The following is a 19,295-nucleotide window of genomic DNA, read 5'->3' on the forward strand; positions in this document are numbered from 1 at the left end:
CATCACATAGCACTGACAACAACAAACTTACAATAATATGTGCAACTCAAAAGTGGATAACAAGCAATAATTCTAAAAAAATTATGAAAAAAACAGAAATGGCAGACTGTTTTTTTCTTTAACGGTTTATTATGTCTACTTGTATACTGGTTTTACACGGTTTAACCACCTGTTTTCATACTTTGAGCTCTCTTATTGACCTCAAATTCTCTGAAACAATAGACATGTTTGAAGATCTTTGTCATTATTCTGAATTGAAATCCAGATTACCAGTTCAACCAAATTTCAAATGAATTCATGACACCAGGGTCACTTTCTAAGGAAGGAAATGGACACCTTTAAAATCTGATAGGAGTGTTTAAAGACGCACTCCAGACATGTTTTATGACATGAAAATACTTTTTTGTCTGATATGGTCAATTAACTAAAAATATTTAAATTACTTTTACTCCTATCTCCAATCTATGAATATGAATATTTTTTCATCACAAACGCTAAGTTTCGTCCTACTTCACTGAAAAGTTCACTTTTTTTAGTGAATGTGCATTTGAGGTTTCAAGTTTCCACATCACACTAACTGAACATTCGTTTGAACACGCCTGGAACTTGGATTGAAGGCGAGTGCAGAGAAACGTTCTTCCTTCAGCAGAAAATCAAACTTCTAGTGTCAAACTGCACAATCATAATTCTTTAAAAATCTAACTCATTGAGCAACATAATGTTAACCTATCTTTTTCTCTACCACTTTAAGGGGTATAATTGTATGATCCGTTTTTAAAAAGAAAATGTATGTATTTACATGTATTGTTTGAGTCAAAGTGAAAACATGAAAAGAGAAAACAAATGTCTTTTGTTTCTTTACAGTATCATTTATGAGAAATATTACATGCAAAAAATAAACAAATACATGTATTGCTTTAGAAAGACTGAAATGAAAAACACCATCTCCAGTGTGGTCTCTTGCTGCAGCAGGTCATGTACAAAGGGAACTGACTCAGTTTTAATTATGTTTATGATGGTCCTTAGGTATCAAACAAGTAGTGTGGATTGATTAAAAAAAAAGTAGTCTCAAATTACCAGACCTTCCTCCACGGTGCTGCAGAGGAGGGTCTGGCTAGTCCACATAGCATTCCGGGATGGGAGAAAAACATGCTCTGGTTTATTGGCGTTTCTTTAAACCAATCACAATCATCTTGGGCGGTGCTAAGCACCAGATGCAGTGGCCCAGGCTCTCTCTCTCCCCTTTCCTGTCTTCAGCTGTCCTATCTAATAACGGCCCTTTCCACAGTAAAGGACTACCCAGGGTTTTACACATTCAAGATATGATTTATTTCATAAGTGAAGTTGTTGCTTGACAAGCTTGAAAGTCATCATTTCCTTTTTCAGCCTTGGCTAACGCAATACGCAGAGGCTCGGCTAAAAACATTTCACTTTCATCTTTTATTCCCTTTTGTGAAGAAAGCTGCTGATTTCACCTCTCACTTAGTGAAACAGACCCTGAGGCTCAGGTTAGAGGGTCAGCTTGATGTGGGGTGATCTCCGCGGGTTCCAGTTTATCTGAGAGGACACAAAGAATCTTGTCAAACTTCTCATAGCGCTCCTTTCTGTCAGCCACTGCCCCCGACTGACCCCAGAACAGCCGCAGGGCAAACTCAGTCCGGAAAGCCTCCAGCAGCTCAGGGACTGGCTCCCAGTTTCCTGTTGAAGCAACGTGACAGACATCAGATCAGATACAACAGATCATGTCATTTCACATCAATTTCACAATGTACCCGTCTTTTTTTTTTTAAGTATAATATACATTTTACTTTTGCTCTTCCTGCCAGTGCACATTTGCATTTGTTAACTCTACGTTACAGCAGGCCTCATGCAAGAACCACTCATATGAACAGATTTGTTGTATGTTTTCTCATACTATGAATGTTTTTCTTCGGTACAAACAAAACTCATCAGTTGTACAGAGAGAACGTCTGCCTCTCTCCACTCGTTTGACATAATTACAGTGTAATGCCTTAATCTGAATGAATTCATTACAGAAATCAACTCAAATACAACTATATATATATATATATATATATATATATATATATATATACACACACACACTACAGATAGCGACTTAACTAAAATAAATTTGTGTAAATGTAATACTGTCTTTACCATATCATTGTCTTTGGAATGCCAATTGGAGGTTTGACAAAAACAAATACTACATTTTATAATTGTCAATTTCTACAAATCAGTAATTGTTAGAAAATTCATCTTTTTACTGTTTGAAAAAAACCTTTTTTGTGAATGGAACTTGCCCAAACCGATTATGTAGCATTATGCAGCGATTCAGTGCCATGTTTGTGTTAATTATCTAAACTCCCAAACTCACACCTCATGAACAGGTGACATTCAAGATATTTACGACAAGTTTTCGCAGTTAAGAGAATTTGGTGAATGTGACTTGGAGCCGAATAAGTAAGAGATTTAGGATAAGAATACAGTAATGTTCTTGCATGAGACCCATTGTCTGTATTATAACTGTGCCTATTAAAAGAAAATGACACTATTGTACTGTGCGTGCATGTGCGTACCTGTGAGCAGAGTGTGTGCGTGCTGCTGATACTCATGTGCATGCAGCGCGGCACTGCGAGCTGATTGGAGGACATCGTAGAGGAGCTGACAGCCTCGCTCACTGTTCTCCACCGGGTCGTCACCCTCCATCACCATCAGCAGAGGAACCAGGTGTGGCACAGCTATGGGACCTTGGACTACAGAGGCTACAGAAAGTCATATGAACACATAAGACTCAATGCAATACATTCACTACTTAAAAAATGGTTGACAGTGCTAATTATACAGCACTTGTTTAAACCTGTCTGGTGTAACAGTTGGTTTCTTCCCTTCCCTTCACTCAATTAAAAGCGGATTTTACCCATCAAAGTTTTTTTTATAGGTCTTGTGGAGTACTACTGCACACAGTATGTTAAAACGTTGTATAAAGCTTTTTGTGGCTCCGGAGGAAGCCTCATGAAGTCTGATAAATTGTCTCAAGTAATGAGAGAAGATCAATTTCACCCATGACTTTTCTCTCTCTCTGTTTGATTTTATATTGGAGACAAACAAACTGACTGCAGCTCCCATCAGTTGTTCTGTAATTCAAATACTTTTACACCTCAACAGCCAATACCAGCACTTAATTTCATCTAATTTCTTTTTTTTAAAAGAAGAAGAAGAAGAAGAAGAAGCCCTAAGCACTTGTACAGTAGCACGCTTTTAGGCGTTTATTTGGAAGAGTTGCACTTCCTTACTCATTACTTCATTTGTAATGACATTTGAGTCTGAAAGGTCGCATTAGACAAAAGCATCTGCCAAATGAATGTAATGTAATGCATCTCTGTCTTAAACACCACCACTCACCGTCTCCCTCGTTTAGCAATTTCATGAAGGGTTTGAGTTTCTTCTCAAATAAAACAGCAGACTCTGTGTTGTTTCTCCTCAGCGCTCGCCACGTCATCTCCAGTCGCGTTATCTGCACATGTGCACGCACAAACAGACCAAGAGTGTTTGAAAACTTCAACCACTTTCCATTTGGCCTTAGTTTGAATATAGCAAGCATACATTTGTCACAATTACGCCACCTGAGGCATCTCCAGAGCCTTCATCACAGCTGAGAAGGAGTAGAGGTTGTGGGTGTGTTCTTTAAGGGCCTGAGCCAATAAGATTAATTTATGTAAAACAGTTGCCCTCTGGCTCAGAGTCCCTGTGCAGCCCAGGATGTCCACTGCGACTCCCAGTGCTATTAGGTGATGTCTACAAAAAAGAGAGATTACTGGATTAGAGGTTTGAGTTAACAGAAGACTGAATTAAACAGTAGGTGGGGGACAATTTTCTCACTTCCTAGTGGTGTGGTGAGTCCACCCCGAAACAACAAAAGGTGAATGGAATTGTGTGGTACTCAAAGAATTGAAAAAAAAATTGTACAAAAAAAAGCAGCAACATTTCTGTCCACAGCATCATAGTTACTCTAGATCCACAATACTACCGTTTACCAAAGAAATAGTCCCCCTTAAAACTGTTAACAGCATTTTCTGTGTATTATCCATATTGATGGGGGACTGTGAGTAGAAAATATGTGGCTGTCAAATTAGTTTTCCAATACCTTTGGCACCACAAACTAAATTCCATTCACATTCATTGTTTGTAGTGAAGTCGGCGATCAGAGATACCTTAAAACCTGGACAAATTAAACCAAAGATATCTGCATGGCTGGCTAGATACTAGGAATATGTGTTATATGGGTAAACCGACTATTTAATTTATACTGTATGTGTGAACTGCATGTACCTTTCTAACAAATCCTGTCGTAACTGGCGTCCGTGTGGCAAAGTGACAAGCTCCAGCCCTGATCCAACTCCCATAACCGTCTTCTGCTCATCAGTCACACCAACGATGCGTGCTACCTGCAGCACAACAACAATGACAGATCAATGGCCACGGCCTACATTTATTAAACAACTAAAAGGAAAATGTGGGTCTTAAGCAAAAGATATAGTAGAAGTAAAAATTCCTCACTTTTACTCACAAAGCCGTTAATCAAATTTCTAACAAATTGAAAATACTAAATGAATATATATATATATATATATATATAAATAAATGTAATAATAATAATAATAATAATAATAATAATAATAATAATAATATATTAATCCCGCAAGGGAAATTACAATGTTTTCACTCTGTTGTTAAAACACACATTACACACAGGCCTGAAATACATTGTACCTCAGTACCTATACAAACGGTGAGATGTCAGAGTGAGGGGGCTGCGGCTCAAGAGCTCCTTGGCAGTGCCCAGGAGGTAAACCAGTTACCAGTCCACCACTGTACTGTAGTCCATATGGGGACTTGAACCAGCGACCATCCGGTTCCCAACTTAACTCCCTACAGACGGAGCTACTGCTACTCTAAAAGACAGATCCAGATGTCGCTCTCTGTGACTGGTGTACGAAACAAATTGAACATACAGAACATTGAGAGTTACCTGGCAGTCAACACTGAGCATGTGCAGAGCGGTGGTGTTGGCATTTGAGCGGTTGAAGAGCTCTTTGAGTGCCAGCAGGACGTTGGGCTCTAGAGGTCGGTTGTTCTTCGGCAAGAGCAGCGACTCAAACTGATCTAACTGGAAACACGAAACAGACTCCACCTGTGATGGAGTAGGAAGGATATTATAACGTTAGTGCACAACTTTATGCTGAAGCTGTTATTTCTAAATAATAATAAACGTTATAAAGCACTTTTCAAATAGACATGGCACAGGTTAAAAACAAGGATAGGATGAGGAATTGGATAGATGCTTAGATTCTCTCAAGAATGTGTCAGCTTTAAAAGTGGGGTATATATATATATAGAGAGAGAGAGAGAGAGAGAGAGAGAGAGAGAGAGAGAGAGCGAGAGAGAGACATGACTTTAGGAAAATGCCAAGTTTCTTTGATGCTGCTGTAGTTCCAGATATAGTGTAGCTCAGATTGCTAGCTACACTAATTTGCAAGATTATAATCTTGATCAGATACTCCTAATCACCATCTTTAAATTTTAGGATAATAACTACAGCCCTGTAGTTTACACCTTTTAGCTTTGCATGTTGTTAGACCCCGGATAAGTGAACGAAGATGGATGGATGGGTGTTGTTAGAATATTTTACCACAAATCATTTACACTTTATTACTTTATTTTCTGTTTGATAGGAACATTCACGAGCAGACTCGTGAAACTTGCTTGAGTTGTGTAATCAGTTAGAATGAACATCAAGTCTGCATTTATCTTTGTCAATGCTAAACTACTGTGAAAAGCAAAAAAATATTATTTTAGTTTTCAGTTAAACTAAAAAATGATTTTCCTGATTAAAGGATAAATTATTTGCTCAATAAAATGTTAAAACATGCTGTTTTTGTCTGACCACAAAAGCATTAAAGTGCCCATATTATGAAAAAAAAACACTTTTTCTGGGATTTGGGGTGTTCTTTTGTGTCTCTGGTGCTTCCACACGCATACAAACTTTGAAAATAATCCATCCATGCTGTTTAGAGTGAGATACGGTTTCTGAATGTGTCCTGCCTTCAGTCTCCGGGTGAGCTGTTCAAAACCGGCACGGCTTGTGACGTCACAAGCCGAAACGAGCTGGCTAACCGCAACCGTTAGCTCGTAGCATTAGCGTTAGCATGCTAATGCTAACGCGAATGCTAACGCTAGCATGCTACCTCATTCTCAATAGCAAAGCACTGCTACAACACACACAAGTTCACCGTAATCTACAAAAGAACTACTTACATGTGCGCCCTCATTTAGAAGTCTCCCAGCTAATCCTGCCTTGTAACTGACCGAAGGTGGAGAAACAGCCTCTTTTACTGTCTATGGAGCTAGCTAGCTGACATGATCTACATCTGAGCTACTGCGCATGTGCGAGTGCAATCAAAGATAGTACAGAAGAAGAAGAAGAAGAAAAGAGGTCTCACTCAGCAGCTAAAACAGAGACCAGGTGAAAAGAGGATCTGCAGCAGTGAGAGAGAGCTGTGCAGTACAACAAAAATATGGTGTTTTTTGAAAATTAAACCATGTAAACCTATTCTGGTACAACCTTAAAATAAAATTATGAACCTGAAAATGAGCATAATATGGGCACTTTAAAATGTACCATCATAGAAGACGAAGACAAACACGAAACGGTCACATTTTCGAAGATGGAAACACTGAATTTTTGGCATTTTAGGAAAAGATGACTAGTCATAGCTCAATATCTTTTTGTTGATGACTGATCGACTAATCATTTCAGCTCACAGTAATGCTTTTTAAATTGCAGATTGATCTGGAAATTTGGAACTGCTTTGCACTGCAACAATACGCAACTTTGACAAAATTGAATGCAGACCTGACAGCTGTTACTGATTACACAACTCCAACAAATTTCAAGAGTCTGCTTTTCATATTACGAGGAAATGAATGGAAACCAATTGACAATGGAATTTGAAAAATGAAAACAGTACAGCATGTATTATGTAAAGTATACTGTACATGGTTGGAAATCAAAAAGCTAACTCTATTGTAATCCTTTAAAATGTTGTATTACCTCCATATATACTTAGAAGTGAAATGCAAATGTGAAAACTATGAACAAAAAATATATAATTTATACAGACATGTGGCTTTACAAAATGCCAGTCCTCCACTTCCACTGCCGTCCTCTCCTGCGTCAGCAACGGCAGCTGTGATAATGCTTCTCTCTTCTCTGCCTCCAGAAAGCCAAAGGAAGTCTCCGTGAGGCGGGCGCGGCTCTGCCACTTCTCCTCTGCACGCAGTCGGTCCACATGACCTTTCCGTTGGGACTGTGGCACCTGGACAAAACATGTGGACATAAACTCTCCATGGAGGATTTGCAGACTCATTTCCAAAAATAGAGAGAGATAATAGAAGAAAAAAACATGAAAGCTGAGCCGTGATGGGGTCTTTACCCGGATGACCAGCTCATCGTAGAAAGAGGAGGGGTCACCATCCTGGTCTGTGGGTGGGGGGGGGATGGCATTGCCGAAAAATGCAGAGACCCTGAGAGGTTTAGGAGGAGCTCTCGGGTGCAGCTGTCCATCTGAACCTCGCAAAGTTACACCACCACCTGCAGGGACGGAGGAGGTTATGTGTCTGTGTCATTGTCGGTCTCCGTATTTGGAGGAGGTGCTTTTATGGTACTTGAACCCTTTACTTGGCCCTGACCTGTCACTAGTCCACTCTGTGTCAAACATAAAGCCCATAACCAGGATCTTAGAAATGCATTTTTTTTTTTTTAAATGTAGTGACTTTTCAGTATTTCTTATAGTTACCTGTTCAATGATATTTCCTGCTAATTTCATTCAAATGGAATAGTTCAGAAAATTGGTAACTGCTTATAAACTCAACTCACTAAACTTAAATAACTCGGTGTCTCAGAATTGTGTCTCTTTTACCTGTAATTAGTACCAGATTAAAACTTCCATAGAAAAAATATACTGAATATACAGACCCTTAAATAAAGCGTTAACGTTTAATTTCCCAACATGAAGTTCTTAATCCCTCTCCACACTGCCAGAAATAAAATGATGGTTGTTTTATTGTGAAATTAAAAAAACTTCCTTCAGGTTGCTTAAACCCACAATTTCCCAGAAAGATAGTGAGGACATGAACTGAGCTACAGCCCTGTCATACATGCTTTATATTGGCAATGCTTCGCTAATATGTCACTCTCAATTCTACAAGTTTTTTTGTAAATAATCCCATTTAAATAAGCAACAAATGCAGTTTAAATGTATGTTCTATTTCTGCTTGCCCACTCTTTCTTTTGTGTTCTCTCTGCAGCTCGCTCTTTCTCTCTTTGTATTTTGGGAGGTGGATACATTTAGGAATTACAGTATGCTTGAACCAAAACATAAAAGGCATGTGTGTCTGCAAACCCACGTTGTCTTCTACAGTTATCTTCCATTATGCATACTTTTCTGGCATCAAGGTGGCAATTATTGCTCTGCGCGCAGGCTATGGTTTCTGACACATGATTTTTAAATGGGCACATTGCCTTAGTTGCAGCTGTGTATTATGCTGTCTATTGTGCTGTTCAATATTTATGTGTTGTTTCTTTTTCAAATCGGACCATAAATAAATGAAAATGCGTATCACCTGGATTGGAGGGGCGTGTGTGTCGTGGTCGGGGGCTCAGCAGGGGTTCGCTGCCTGTGCGAAACACTGGGGAGATGGGGGCGGGGCCAGTGTCCTCCGACTGAGAGTTTTGTGGAACACCTGGATGAGGAAGAGTGACAGCAGGAAGTTAAAAGATAAACAGCACAGTGCTATAGGATTCTGTGTTTTTCTATGTGTTCTGATGGTTTTGCTCTACACTTTAACACCTCTGCAAATCAGTTCTGGAGAAACAATATAGGCTGACCACAAATGTCCACTGGATGCGTTTTGCAACAATTCTTCAGAAGCCAAATATCTAAAGTTGGTTTGCTGATATTTTTTGGTGTTTTACGACAAAGGAAGAAAAAGAAAATCATGACATATTCATTTCATGTCAACTGCCAGTAAATACTAGCATTTATATACATTTACAAGTGAATTTCATGTTTCAGAGATATGAGTAGGATTGGAAAGAGGATTGGAAAGAAGAGCCCCACATGAGCCGTGAGCAAGATGTTCTGCTGCATGACAGCACAGTGGCTGGAATGGCTGCAGAATGGCTGCGGATTGTCTCCGGAGGCTGCGACAGAGCTGCATCCAGTGGACATTAGGGATTAGCGGTGACAGACACATGTATGTATAATGTACCAGGTCGTAGGTTGCTGTCAGATTGTGCAGACTGAAGTGAAGGCCCACGTCCAACGTTCTCCAAGTTAGCAGGTTGACTTCCACTCCTGTCACGCATAAAAATGTAGTTAATGAGAATAGCTTATTTGTATTTGTGTATGCAGTTTGTTTCACCATTATACATGTGTATGTGGACTGCACTCCAACAACTTTCAACAGACTTCCTCCCACCTTAGCAGTTGATTGACCTGCAGTGTGTCGGTGTGTCCAGAGCTGAAACTGCGCCTTTTGTTGGCTTCAGTGTGTTTTTCTCTCCCTGCACCTCTACTACTGCTGCTGCTGCTTGTGGGCTCTGCCTGACGCTCGCTGATGACACGCAGAGGAAGGGTCCGTGTGATTGGATGAAAGATCACAGCACCTGAGGCCTGGGAGATGGGCCGACGCCCGCCCACATAGAATCGGATAAGAGCGGGAACATTGTCAAAGCGGTCCTCCTCAAACTGGAACAGCTTCTTTGAGTAGCCCTGTCACACAGATGGAGGCACACACACAATATATCAAGCAGAGCCTTTTAAAGGAATAGTCCAACAAAAATCCATCCAAAACAAGGTATTGAATTACAAAATAAATTAAATTTGCTTAAATTTATTTAAAAGATTAAATCATTTTGTTTGTTATTTTTCCAATTGACAAACTGTTTAGTCTAAAATGGTCAGAAAATAGTCCCCAAAAAATCGTCCGTTCCCAGAGCCCAAGGTGACATTTTCAAATGGCTTGTTTTGCCCGACCAACAATCAAAACCCAAAAAAGATTAAATCAACAGTAATAAAAAACAAAGCACAACATTTTTAAGAAGCTGAGATCGATGAATGTTTGGCATTGTTGCTTAACTTTATTATTCTAACAATTAATCAATTATCCCCCACTGTTCGCACACATGACATAGACACACCTTTTTGGGTCGAAGGATGACTTGTATGATCTTAAAATGCATGGGCGCATCCTTCCAAAAGCAGCTCAAAACGTAGTCACCAGAGGCAGAGCTTGAGTCTCGGACCAGAAAGTCTCCATCCCTCTCAAACAGAGACTCTGCAGCCTGGAGACAAGTCGGCAGGTTAAGTTGGTCAACATTATAATCTTCATGAACGTAGGATTTATTGCAGGAGTGTGGTATTACACTGCATTAGTTCCCAGACAGTTAGCTTAGCTTAGAATAAATACTGGATACAAGAGGGAAACAGCTAGCCTGGCTCTGTCCAAAGATAACTAAATCTAAACTAAGTCTAGCCCTGCTGAAGCTCACTAATTAACATGAAAAACAGCTAAAGGAGCAGAGGCAATGAGCCGGCATATTTCATATTTTTGTATGCTTTAGTGAACTTTAGGGGTGCTGGTTTCCCCCTGTTTACAGTCCTTATGCTAAGCAAAGCTAAGCTAACCGGCTGCTGGTTTAATACTTAATTGTACAGGCGTGAGAGTGGCATTGATCCTCTACTATTTCCAAAGCCAATAAGCGCATTTCCTAACTAATAGTCAATCTAATTTGTTTAATTAATGTGTATAGAAATATACTTTGCACATCTACGTACAACGTGAGATAGGTGCGTCGAAGGGGGACAAGCAGGTCAAAAGTTGCGAAGAAAACCCACACACTGTCTAAGTTGCAAAAATGTATAACGTTTAAAATATTATAAAGATGGTCTAGTACCGAAACGTTGCTTACTATCAAACTTTATATATTTTTGCAATAGATAATGTGCGGGAGTTTTCTTTGCAGCATAATTTGTGTGTATAAAAATGTTTAATTTAAATGTAAATGCAGTGAGAATAGTATGGTCCATTGAGCACCTCTCGGCTCAGCGGCCCGTGGTACCATGCATGGCTCGTCGGGTCGTCAGTACTGAGCTTCAGCTCCTCCTCCAGCTCCTTTTTTATTAAGTCCATGTCTCTCCGACCGCCAAACACCTACAACCAGACCATAGTTACTCTATAGCATGTTTTCTGTGCTCACATTTTGTATGTGCAAAGGTATGAGGGAAGGTATGTAGAGAAAAAGAGGCAACTAGTGAGAGAGACGGAGAGGCTGTGTGCTTAACCTCTTACCTTCAGCTGGCTGAAGTATGCACTGACACTCCTCCTCTTGCTGAAAAACAAGAGAGAAGAGGTGATTTGAAGCTACTAAACTCAACCCCAGGGAGCCACAGATGACGGTGCCATGTTTTCCCTTTGACCATAAACAGTACAAGGATGGAAGGCCACTGCCAAGGTCTGGAGCTGTTATTAACACCACAAAAAACTGAGGGATTTTTAATAGCCTGCCTCTTTTTCCTTCTTCCTTCCTCCTCAAGCTTCCACCTTCCTGCCTCTGTAAACACAAGGCTAACAGATGAACAGGTCAGAGAACTCACAGCAGGGCTCAACTGGATAACTCCCAGCCATCTCATGAACTGATTCCCATTCTAGCAATTCTACATCTATGCCTGCCTCTGTGTGAACATGGGTCAACAATGTGGAACAAATTGTGTGTTCAGGGATTGCTGGAGGGATGAGCACAAACAGTGGAGTGATGTTTTCTTGTTTACCCTGCGTTCACCCTCAATACAACTATTAACATCTGATGTGTGCACATCAGCCACACACACACACACACACACACACACACACACACACACACACACACACACACACACACACACACACACACACACACACACACACACACACACACACACACTCTCTCTCTCTCTCTCTCTCTCTTTCTTTGATATTATGATAGTTCAGTCATATATAACAGTCCTGCAATAAGTCCTACTTTCATGAATGCTATAATGCTTAGCTTTCTTTGAAACTGTTTCACAAGGTGTTGATTCAACCTTATTTACTCCACTTTGATTGGATGTGCCAATGACTCCCATGTGACTCCCAACGGCTCCCTACAACCCCCTACGACTCCCATGTGACTCCCTACAACTCCCTACGACTCCCATGTGACTCCCTACAACTCCCTATGACTCCCATGTGACTCCCTACAACTCCCTACGACTCCCATGTGACTCCCTACAACCCCCTACGACTCCCATGTGACTCCCTACAACTCCCTACGACTCCCATGTGACTCCCTACAACCCCCTACGACTCTCATGTGACTCAACGACCCTTGTGTGACTATGGACACTCTGGTGTCAACACCCACCACAGGTTAAATATCTGGAACCCTCCACTCTTGAATTAGAGGTGAAACATCTTCAGGAATTTCTAGCAAATCCATTTGCCTTTGCTTATGAGAGAGAGAGTTTTAAACTGTAGAATGTCCCCTAATGTTGTTAAAAACTCCAAACTAAAAAATAACAAGAACATGACCTCTGTGTCTACAATGCTACTGTAGCTATTAGCTAATTCCCCTTATTATTCCCATTCTGCTACAACCCAAGGTTGTGTCTTGAAATACTACTGCACTGTAACTTATATTATCGTATTTTATCAGTTTTTAAATGTTCAACTGTTTTTAACTGCTCTCTAATGTTTAATCTAAAGCACTTTGAATTGCCTACTGACCTAACTCATCATGTAAAGTGTCTTCAAGTATCTAGAAAAGAACTTTGTAAATGAAATGTACTATTATTAATATTAATATTTTTACATAGGCTACTGAGAGGTGCTTCAATAGTTAGTCTAAACCTACTTGATAAACATTGGGTGGATAAAATATTAAAAACAATTCAACAACGACACAAACTACAGTACCCAAAATTACCATTGATGTTAAACTAACACGTCTTTATAACCTTCATAATGCAGCCTTTATTGAAGGTCTGTTGTTTCAAACGGTATTAGGTTTAGCTGGGTAGGCAACTTAATAAAATGACAACTATTCTAGCTGCATATGTTCACAATTAAATAATTCATAACACATACAAACAGAGAGATCTAAATAAATCACAGCTTTAAGATTTGTTGGGTATGAGCTAATAAGGTGCAACATCCTGTTTGTGGGGCGTTGGCCCAGGCACAACACAAACACCTGTGCAATGTGCTGCAGAGCCACTATTGAGACATGCAACCTGACAGCACACTGAGCTATGTTTCAAACTGTTTTAATAAGCCTTACCAGCCAAGTGGTATTCCTCTGTGTTACACACCTCAAAGCTAATAGCTAACGCTGCTGTGGTCTCGTTTGCTTTAACTTGGAACATAGAGTCTTCTGAGTCAAGATTGTGCAATAGGTAGCCAGTTGACGTTAACTGCTACAGGTAAGCAAACAAGAAATAACCAAAGTAACACTGTCGACTTTTTTTTGTCATAAGAAACACTAAAGAAAACATATAATTTAATTTGTCAGAACTAGGAATACATTTTCAGAGAGCACTGCACACCAAAAGTTAAATCAACAAACAACAACTTGACTAAAAACGAAAGTCTTGCGTAAATTATCGTTAACGTAAAAGTTAAGTTCCGTTGTAAAAAAAACGTTCTCTTGCCATGGGCCAACTGTCCTACCTGTCAGTCCGCTTCACAGCTCACTCGTCCCAGACATGTTCTGCGGGTTGTGATCCAAACTAACGCCGCCAAACAACAGCTGTGGAGTTGCAGTCGTTCAAGCCGTCTCCGGTCCCTCCCAGCGCCCCCCTTCTCCCCCTCCCTGCGCAGTTTCGGACGAGTTCCCACAAGTCCTCCCGAGCTCTCCTTCTCCCCCCGCTACCAGGCCCCGGTGCTGAAACACCGCTATCTGCCTGGCATTCCTCGGATACCGACACAAGCCGGGCTAACACATCACCTGTCTGCAGTCAGCACATATGGTAGGTTGCTGTACAGAGTCGTATATGACCATACATCCCATATATGGTAGGCTACTGATTTATTCTTTTCAAACGGTGACATGTCGATCTGACTAACTTTTTATTAGCCTACACACTAAAAATGATTGCCCCAGCCAATCAGAGCGGAGGACCGGAACTATCTACTTCACTGAGCCTGAGACAGATGTGCCTGAACTTGACAGCCAGCCTCCATTTACACACTTACAATACTTGTCAGTTGTAAAACTCAATTATGTATGAAAGGAAACACCTTTTACAACAAGATAAAAGGGTTGGTTCATCCAAATAACAAAAAAGCATACATTATTGTTTCACTTACCTCTTATATTTTCTAGTAATTAAATCATTTGGGGTTTATTTGCAGTGAAAAATAACATAATACAATTCAACAGCAACATCTGGCACAGGTTTGGAGCCCTACCCAGAGCCTCTGAACATTTCTTATTGGGAAGTCAAACTGTTCAGTCCAAAGTAGGGATCTCTGATCATGTTTTCTGCTGTTGATCACAATCAAATTACTTAGTAGTAATACAGCTGTACAGTACAGGCTTCAGTACAAATGTACATATGTTTGACAGCTGAGTTGCTCTGCTTTAAGAACATATAACTTGTTTTTTAATTTTTTTTTACATAATTCCTTATATCGTACAGCTGAAAAACAATTTTATTAAATAATCAACAGAAAAATAATTGCCAACTGTTTTGATTATCTATTAATTGTGTACATCATTTTTTCAAGCAGAAGTGCCAAATATTCCCTTGTTCTAGTATTTAAATTCTGAGAATTTGCTGTTCTTTATCCTACTCCATTATAGTAAACTAAAATCTTTAGGTCATGTCGTGTTGCAGACAGAAGAAGCCACTGGAACTGGAACAGTGTTTCTGAAAAGACTAGTTGCTATTGAGGTTTTCAAAAGTGATTTTGTTCGGTGCTTTCAGCACAACAAACTGAATCCCATTCTCTCCCATTTTATTTTGGTGGCAAAACTCCAAACCAGATCACATAAAACCAAAATGATCTGCATGGTTTAATAGCACTAGGGATAGAGTGAAAATTAATGTAGGTGAACTGGCCCTTTAATGCTAAAAGTCCGCCCACATTAAACTTCTTTTTAAAGGCCGACCTCAATATTAACAACTTCCAAACACACACACACCTTTGTCACTGTGACCAACATATCAAAGTCCCAAGGTGTGATGTTTATTATGTTAGTCATCAAAAAGCAGCCGTTGGTCCTGGTCGATGAAAGTAAATAAAGTAAAGATAATGTTATTTTATATCCTTAAAGGATTCATTCATATTGTCTAGTGCAGTGTTTCTCAAACTTTTTCACGTCAAGGACCTCTAAACTGACACAAAAGAGATCACGGACCCCCATTTGATGCGAAATTGTCCCGGGGTCCCCCACCTGTTAGGACTTTATCTTTTAGCTGTTTTATTACATATAGTGTATGAAACCCATGATCCAAATAGTCATACATTCTGTCATTGTGTTACTTATGGAATGGAACTATGGTTAAAAGTAATTATTCCTTTTTGTTGGGGACCCCCTGGAACTCCCTCAAGGACCTCTGGCGGTCCCCGGACCCCTCTTTGAGAACCACTGGTTTAGTGAGTACACCTACTTCACCTTACAAATGTTCACATTTTATGAGACACTAGTTAATTATTAGCCATGAACCTGGAGAAAGTGGGTCTCACACACACACACACACACACACAAACCACTCATTATGGGCCAGCTTACCTGCGTTTGCTGTCCTGACTGCCCTCCGCCTCACTGATAGTGTTGTCCTCGTTCAGGGGGCGGAGCTGCGAGCAGGAGACGGAGAGGCGTTTTTTTTTATCAGCGCGCTGGAGGCGGGGCAGGACACTCTGACGAAACAGATCCTTCCTCGGCTTTCCCTGCAGGAAATGGTAGAGACCCAAAACGTTTGCGTCCTTGTCACAGGTGATGTCTACTGTTTTTTGATGCTATGTAGCGCTATAACCTAGTGGTCTCACCAGATCCATAGACGATTCCAGGGAGTACTTTCGGCTCACCCGGCGCTCCACTTGCACACCTGAGAGGACAAAAGGACATTTTAAAGGAATAGTTTAATAGACATTTTGTAAAATATGCATATTTGCTGTCTTGCAGAGTTAAAGAAGAGAAGATCCATACCACTCTTAGGTCTCTCTGTTAAATATGATACTGAAAAAAAACAAAAACAAGATATAACATCTTCATTAGTGAATTTTAGAGATCCTTGTTGTTTTTGTCACCTTCAGCTAGATGTTTCCATCTGTATCCAGACACAAAGCTAATAAGCAAAACTATTCCTTTCATTGGTGTGCATGGATATTTATACCCCTATATGCAAGACATGGTTTAATATGTGACATAAACATTTATATTCTCTAGATTTTCACATTTCAGTTCTTTAAATTACACTAAGGAGGAACAAGCCAGTAAACACCCTAAACAAAGTGCCAACGCTAAGCATGAATTCCTTCAACAGAGACCGCTATCCGCAAGCTGATAGGATAATTAAAAGATAAGAGTTTATTTGAGGCTTGTTTCATAACACAGAAACACTTGAACACATCAAATATTTGAATAAACTAATATCCAAGATGAGTATGTAAACAGAAGAGCAAATAAAACAGTCTGCACTTAAACCTTAAGCATGAGCTATATGGATTTTTTGTTTGTTTTAGTCACAACTTTGAAGGGCTTGGATGCAATACAATAGAATATGTTTCCCTTGATAAACTTTAAATTATAATCTTTAGAATATTGAATTATTGTCCAGCCCTTGTGTGCATGTGTGCTTGCATCTGGCCAGTGCGTGTCACCAGAGTGTGGGTCCAGTCTCTGTCTGTGTCTTGAAAGTTGATTGAGGATGGTTTCTCTGTGTGTTGCATCCTCTATCCCTGAATCCTTCAGCTCTCCATCTGTTACACATAGCAAACCCTGGAGAGAAACAAAAACAGGGAGAGTGAGAAAGGAATATAGAGAAACTAAGAGTTATGAAGATTGAAGCAGATAACAAAAGAAAGAAGAGATATCAACAAGCACATACAGATGCATTTTGCATATTCACATACCTCCAGACCATAATATTCCCTCTCTAATGTCTTGGTGTACTGGGGCAGGCCGATCTGCTTCAGCCACCAGGCGATGGAGCGATTATTCATGTCTGAACAGCAGAAGCAGAGGAGATACTTATTACATACCAACACACATGCACACACACATGCTTGTACATGTTTCTTTCTGCACAAGTTTCTCAGTACACTACTAATAAAAGAGTAGTCTGACATCAGCTTACTTTAAGAAACTAGCCAACCAGACACACAACAGAGAGCTCCTGTGTGGTTTGCCTTGCAGCAGCTACAGTATGTAACACCTACCTGTTTGTATGGGTCCACCAAGGCACTCTGGGATATTACTTCTTTCTTTCTCCTTGTAATAATTCTATCTCATAATGCCTCTTTCTTTTCTTACTTTCCCTCCGTTTTCCTTCCTTCTTTGCAGCTGCTCTCATCTGTGTTGTAACCTCTGTCATTAAGTCTGTCTCTCACTTTCTCTATGTGGTAACAGTGGAAGCCCACTCCCCCTCAAACCTGCAGGGTCTCTCAAAAAGCCAATCAGATCGTACAGTGGACACACAGTATGCAGACACAGACAACAGCAAATCACAGTGCAGGAATTAGCATGAACTCGGGAGGCGGAGAGTGCAGGTTGAGGCATGGCATGAGAGAGAGATAGAGTTCAGTAAAACAAGAAGGGGGACTATGTAAAATGACAGATGTCAACATGTAAAGTCATAGCTAGGCATGCATGCACATTGGCATGTCTGGCAACTTGTCTGTCCAGACAGTACCTTAGGAAATACAGCATCTGCAGGAAAAAAAAAAGGTGATGTGTACAAGGATGACACCTAGTGTTGAAGTAAAAAGTGACACAGGCTTTTTCCTCTCAGGATGATTTCAAGGGCCACCTCACCAAGTTTACACATAAAGGTCAATTTACTCATTATGAGGACTACCACTCAGCCTCTGTTAAGTTATAATATGTCTTCTGTGACTGATGACAAACTGTTGGCATTGAATTTGAAAGACGTGGATGTATTACTAAGCAGGAAGTGTCTCAAAGAGTAACAAAAGATTCCATGGAGCATTATGGGTAATATAGGATCAAGCATTTCTGAAGCTTGATGCATACTATGGACTAAAAGTTAGGATAGCTCATCCTCTGTCGCCATTTTTCTCGTTATGGACGAGCAATACTAAATCAGTTGAGTGCCCCTTTAAGAGAAACCTGCTTTCAAAGCTTCAGAAACTGAACTGTAGCTGTCAAGGTGATGGGTGTAAGCAGAAACACAATTTCTCATAGACCAAGTTCCATGTATTATTATTTTCATTTTATTATTATTCACTTATTCTTACATGGATAATGTCAACATGAGGGGTTTTGGGAAGATGCTGGGAAGGGGAAAAGTTTGTCTTTTGAATCAGGGGCATCAAAAATAACAAAAGACAGAACTGAACTTGGTGGTACAATAATACAAATCTTGAATATCCACTGTGCAAAAAGTAACTATACAGCATTTAAAACAATGTACAATATTTCCCTGTTAATTATAGTGTAATAGAAGTACAACGTTAGCATGGAATGGAAGTTCTCAAAAAAGGTGCAAGTATCTCAGTATTGTATTAGGCCTAAATGTACATAGTTTCACAACTGCTGTCTTCCTGTGTTGTACATCTGAAATTGATGACTGGAATTGCTGATATCACTAGTTACACTTTTTGTTGATCCAGTGAAACTAAATAAGTGACTCATAGAGTTTTTGTTTGAGATGTTACATGTGAAGGAGTTTTGATTAGAGAGAACCCACCACTGGGTGCTGTCAGTGACAGAGCGGCTGCTTCATTATTCAAAAGCAGCTCCAGGAGTTTTCTTTTATATTATATCATGACAGCAGTCTGTCTCTCTGCTGCACAGCTCTAGGGCAGGCTTCACAAATTAAATATGAGCTGTTCAATACTGTATACATATATGACTTTACTTAAGTATTCCCCCCTGTACTGTAATACTGTAAAAGATTTAATCTTTTGTTATTGTGATTCTTACAGTATTTTAGAGACATCAAATTGGATCTTCGTCAAGAAAC

The 19,295-nt window shown here is 39.9% G+C and overlaps 1 protein-coding gene across 4 annotated transcripts; it reads right to left on the reverse strand.

The window, feature by feature from the left end:
- Window positions 1-491: 491 nt before the first annotated feature.
- On the reverse strand, window positions 492-17,749 carry sh2d3a (SH2 domain containing 3A). Of its 4 annotated transcripts, none has more exons than XM_078276117.1 (20): window positions 17,530-17,749; window positions 17,224-17,315; window positions 16,972-17,089; window positions 16,298-16,327; window positions 16,138-16,196; window positions 15,881-16,038; window positions 11,419-11,458; window positions 11,164-11,280; window positions 10,268-10,411; window positions 9,547-9,839; window positions 9,337-9,422; window positions 8,689-8,808; window positions 7,500-7,657; window positions 7,188-7,382; window positions 5,036-5,197; window positions 4,336-4,451; window positions 3,630-3,801; window positions 3,409-3,520; window positions 2,583-2,759; window positions 492-1,698 (listed from the first exon to the last, which is right to left on the reverse strand). In XM_078276117.1, the coding sequence occupies exons 2-20, from the start codon at window positions 17,311-17,313 to the stop codon at window positions 1,505-1,507; spliced, it is 2,541 nt and encodes an 846-aa protein (XP_078132243.1). In that variant the 5' UTR covers window positions 17,314-17,315; window positions 17,530-17,749; the 3' UTR covers window positions 492-1,504. The 4 variants fall into 4 exon arrangements, with proteins under 4 accessions (XP_078132243.1, XP_078132235.1, XP_078132251.1 ...); XM_078276109.1 differs by having other exon boundaries at window positions 2,583-2,768; window positions 17,530-17,748; XM_078276125.1 differs by lacking the exon at window positions 16,298-16,327 and having other exon boundaries at window positions 2,583-2,768; window positions 17,530-17,748.
- Between the last annotated feature and the right edge of the window lie 1,546 nt (window positions 17,750-19,295).

This window comes from Sander vitreus, chromosome 2, assembly GCF_031162955.1.
Source record: "Sander vitreus isolate 19-12246 chromosome 2, sanVit1, whole genome shotgun sequence".
Classification (NCBI taxonomy): Eukaryota; Metazoa; Chordata; class Actinopteri; order Perciformes; family Percidae; genus Sander; species Sander vitreus.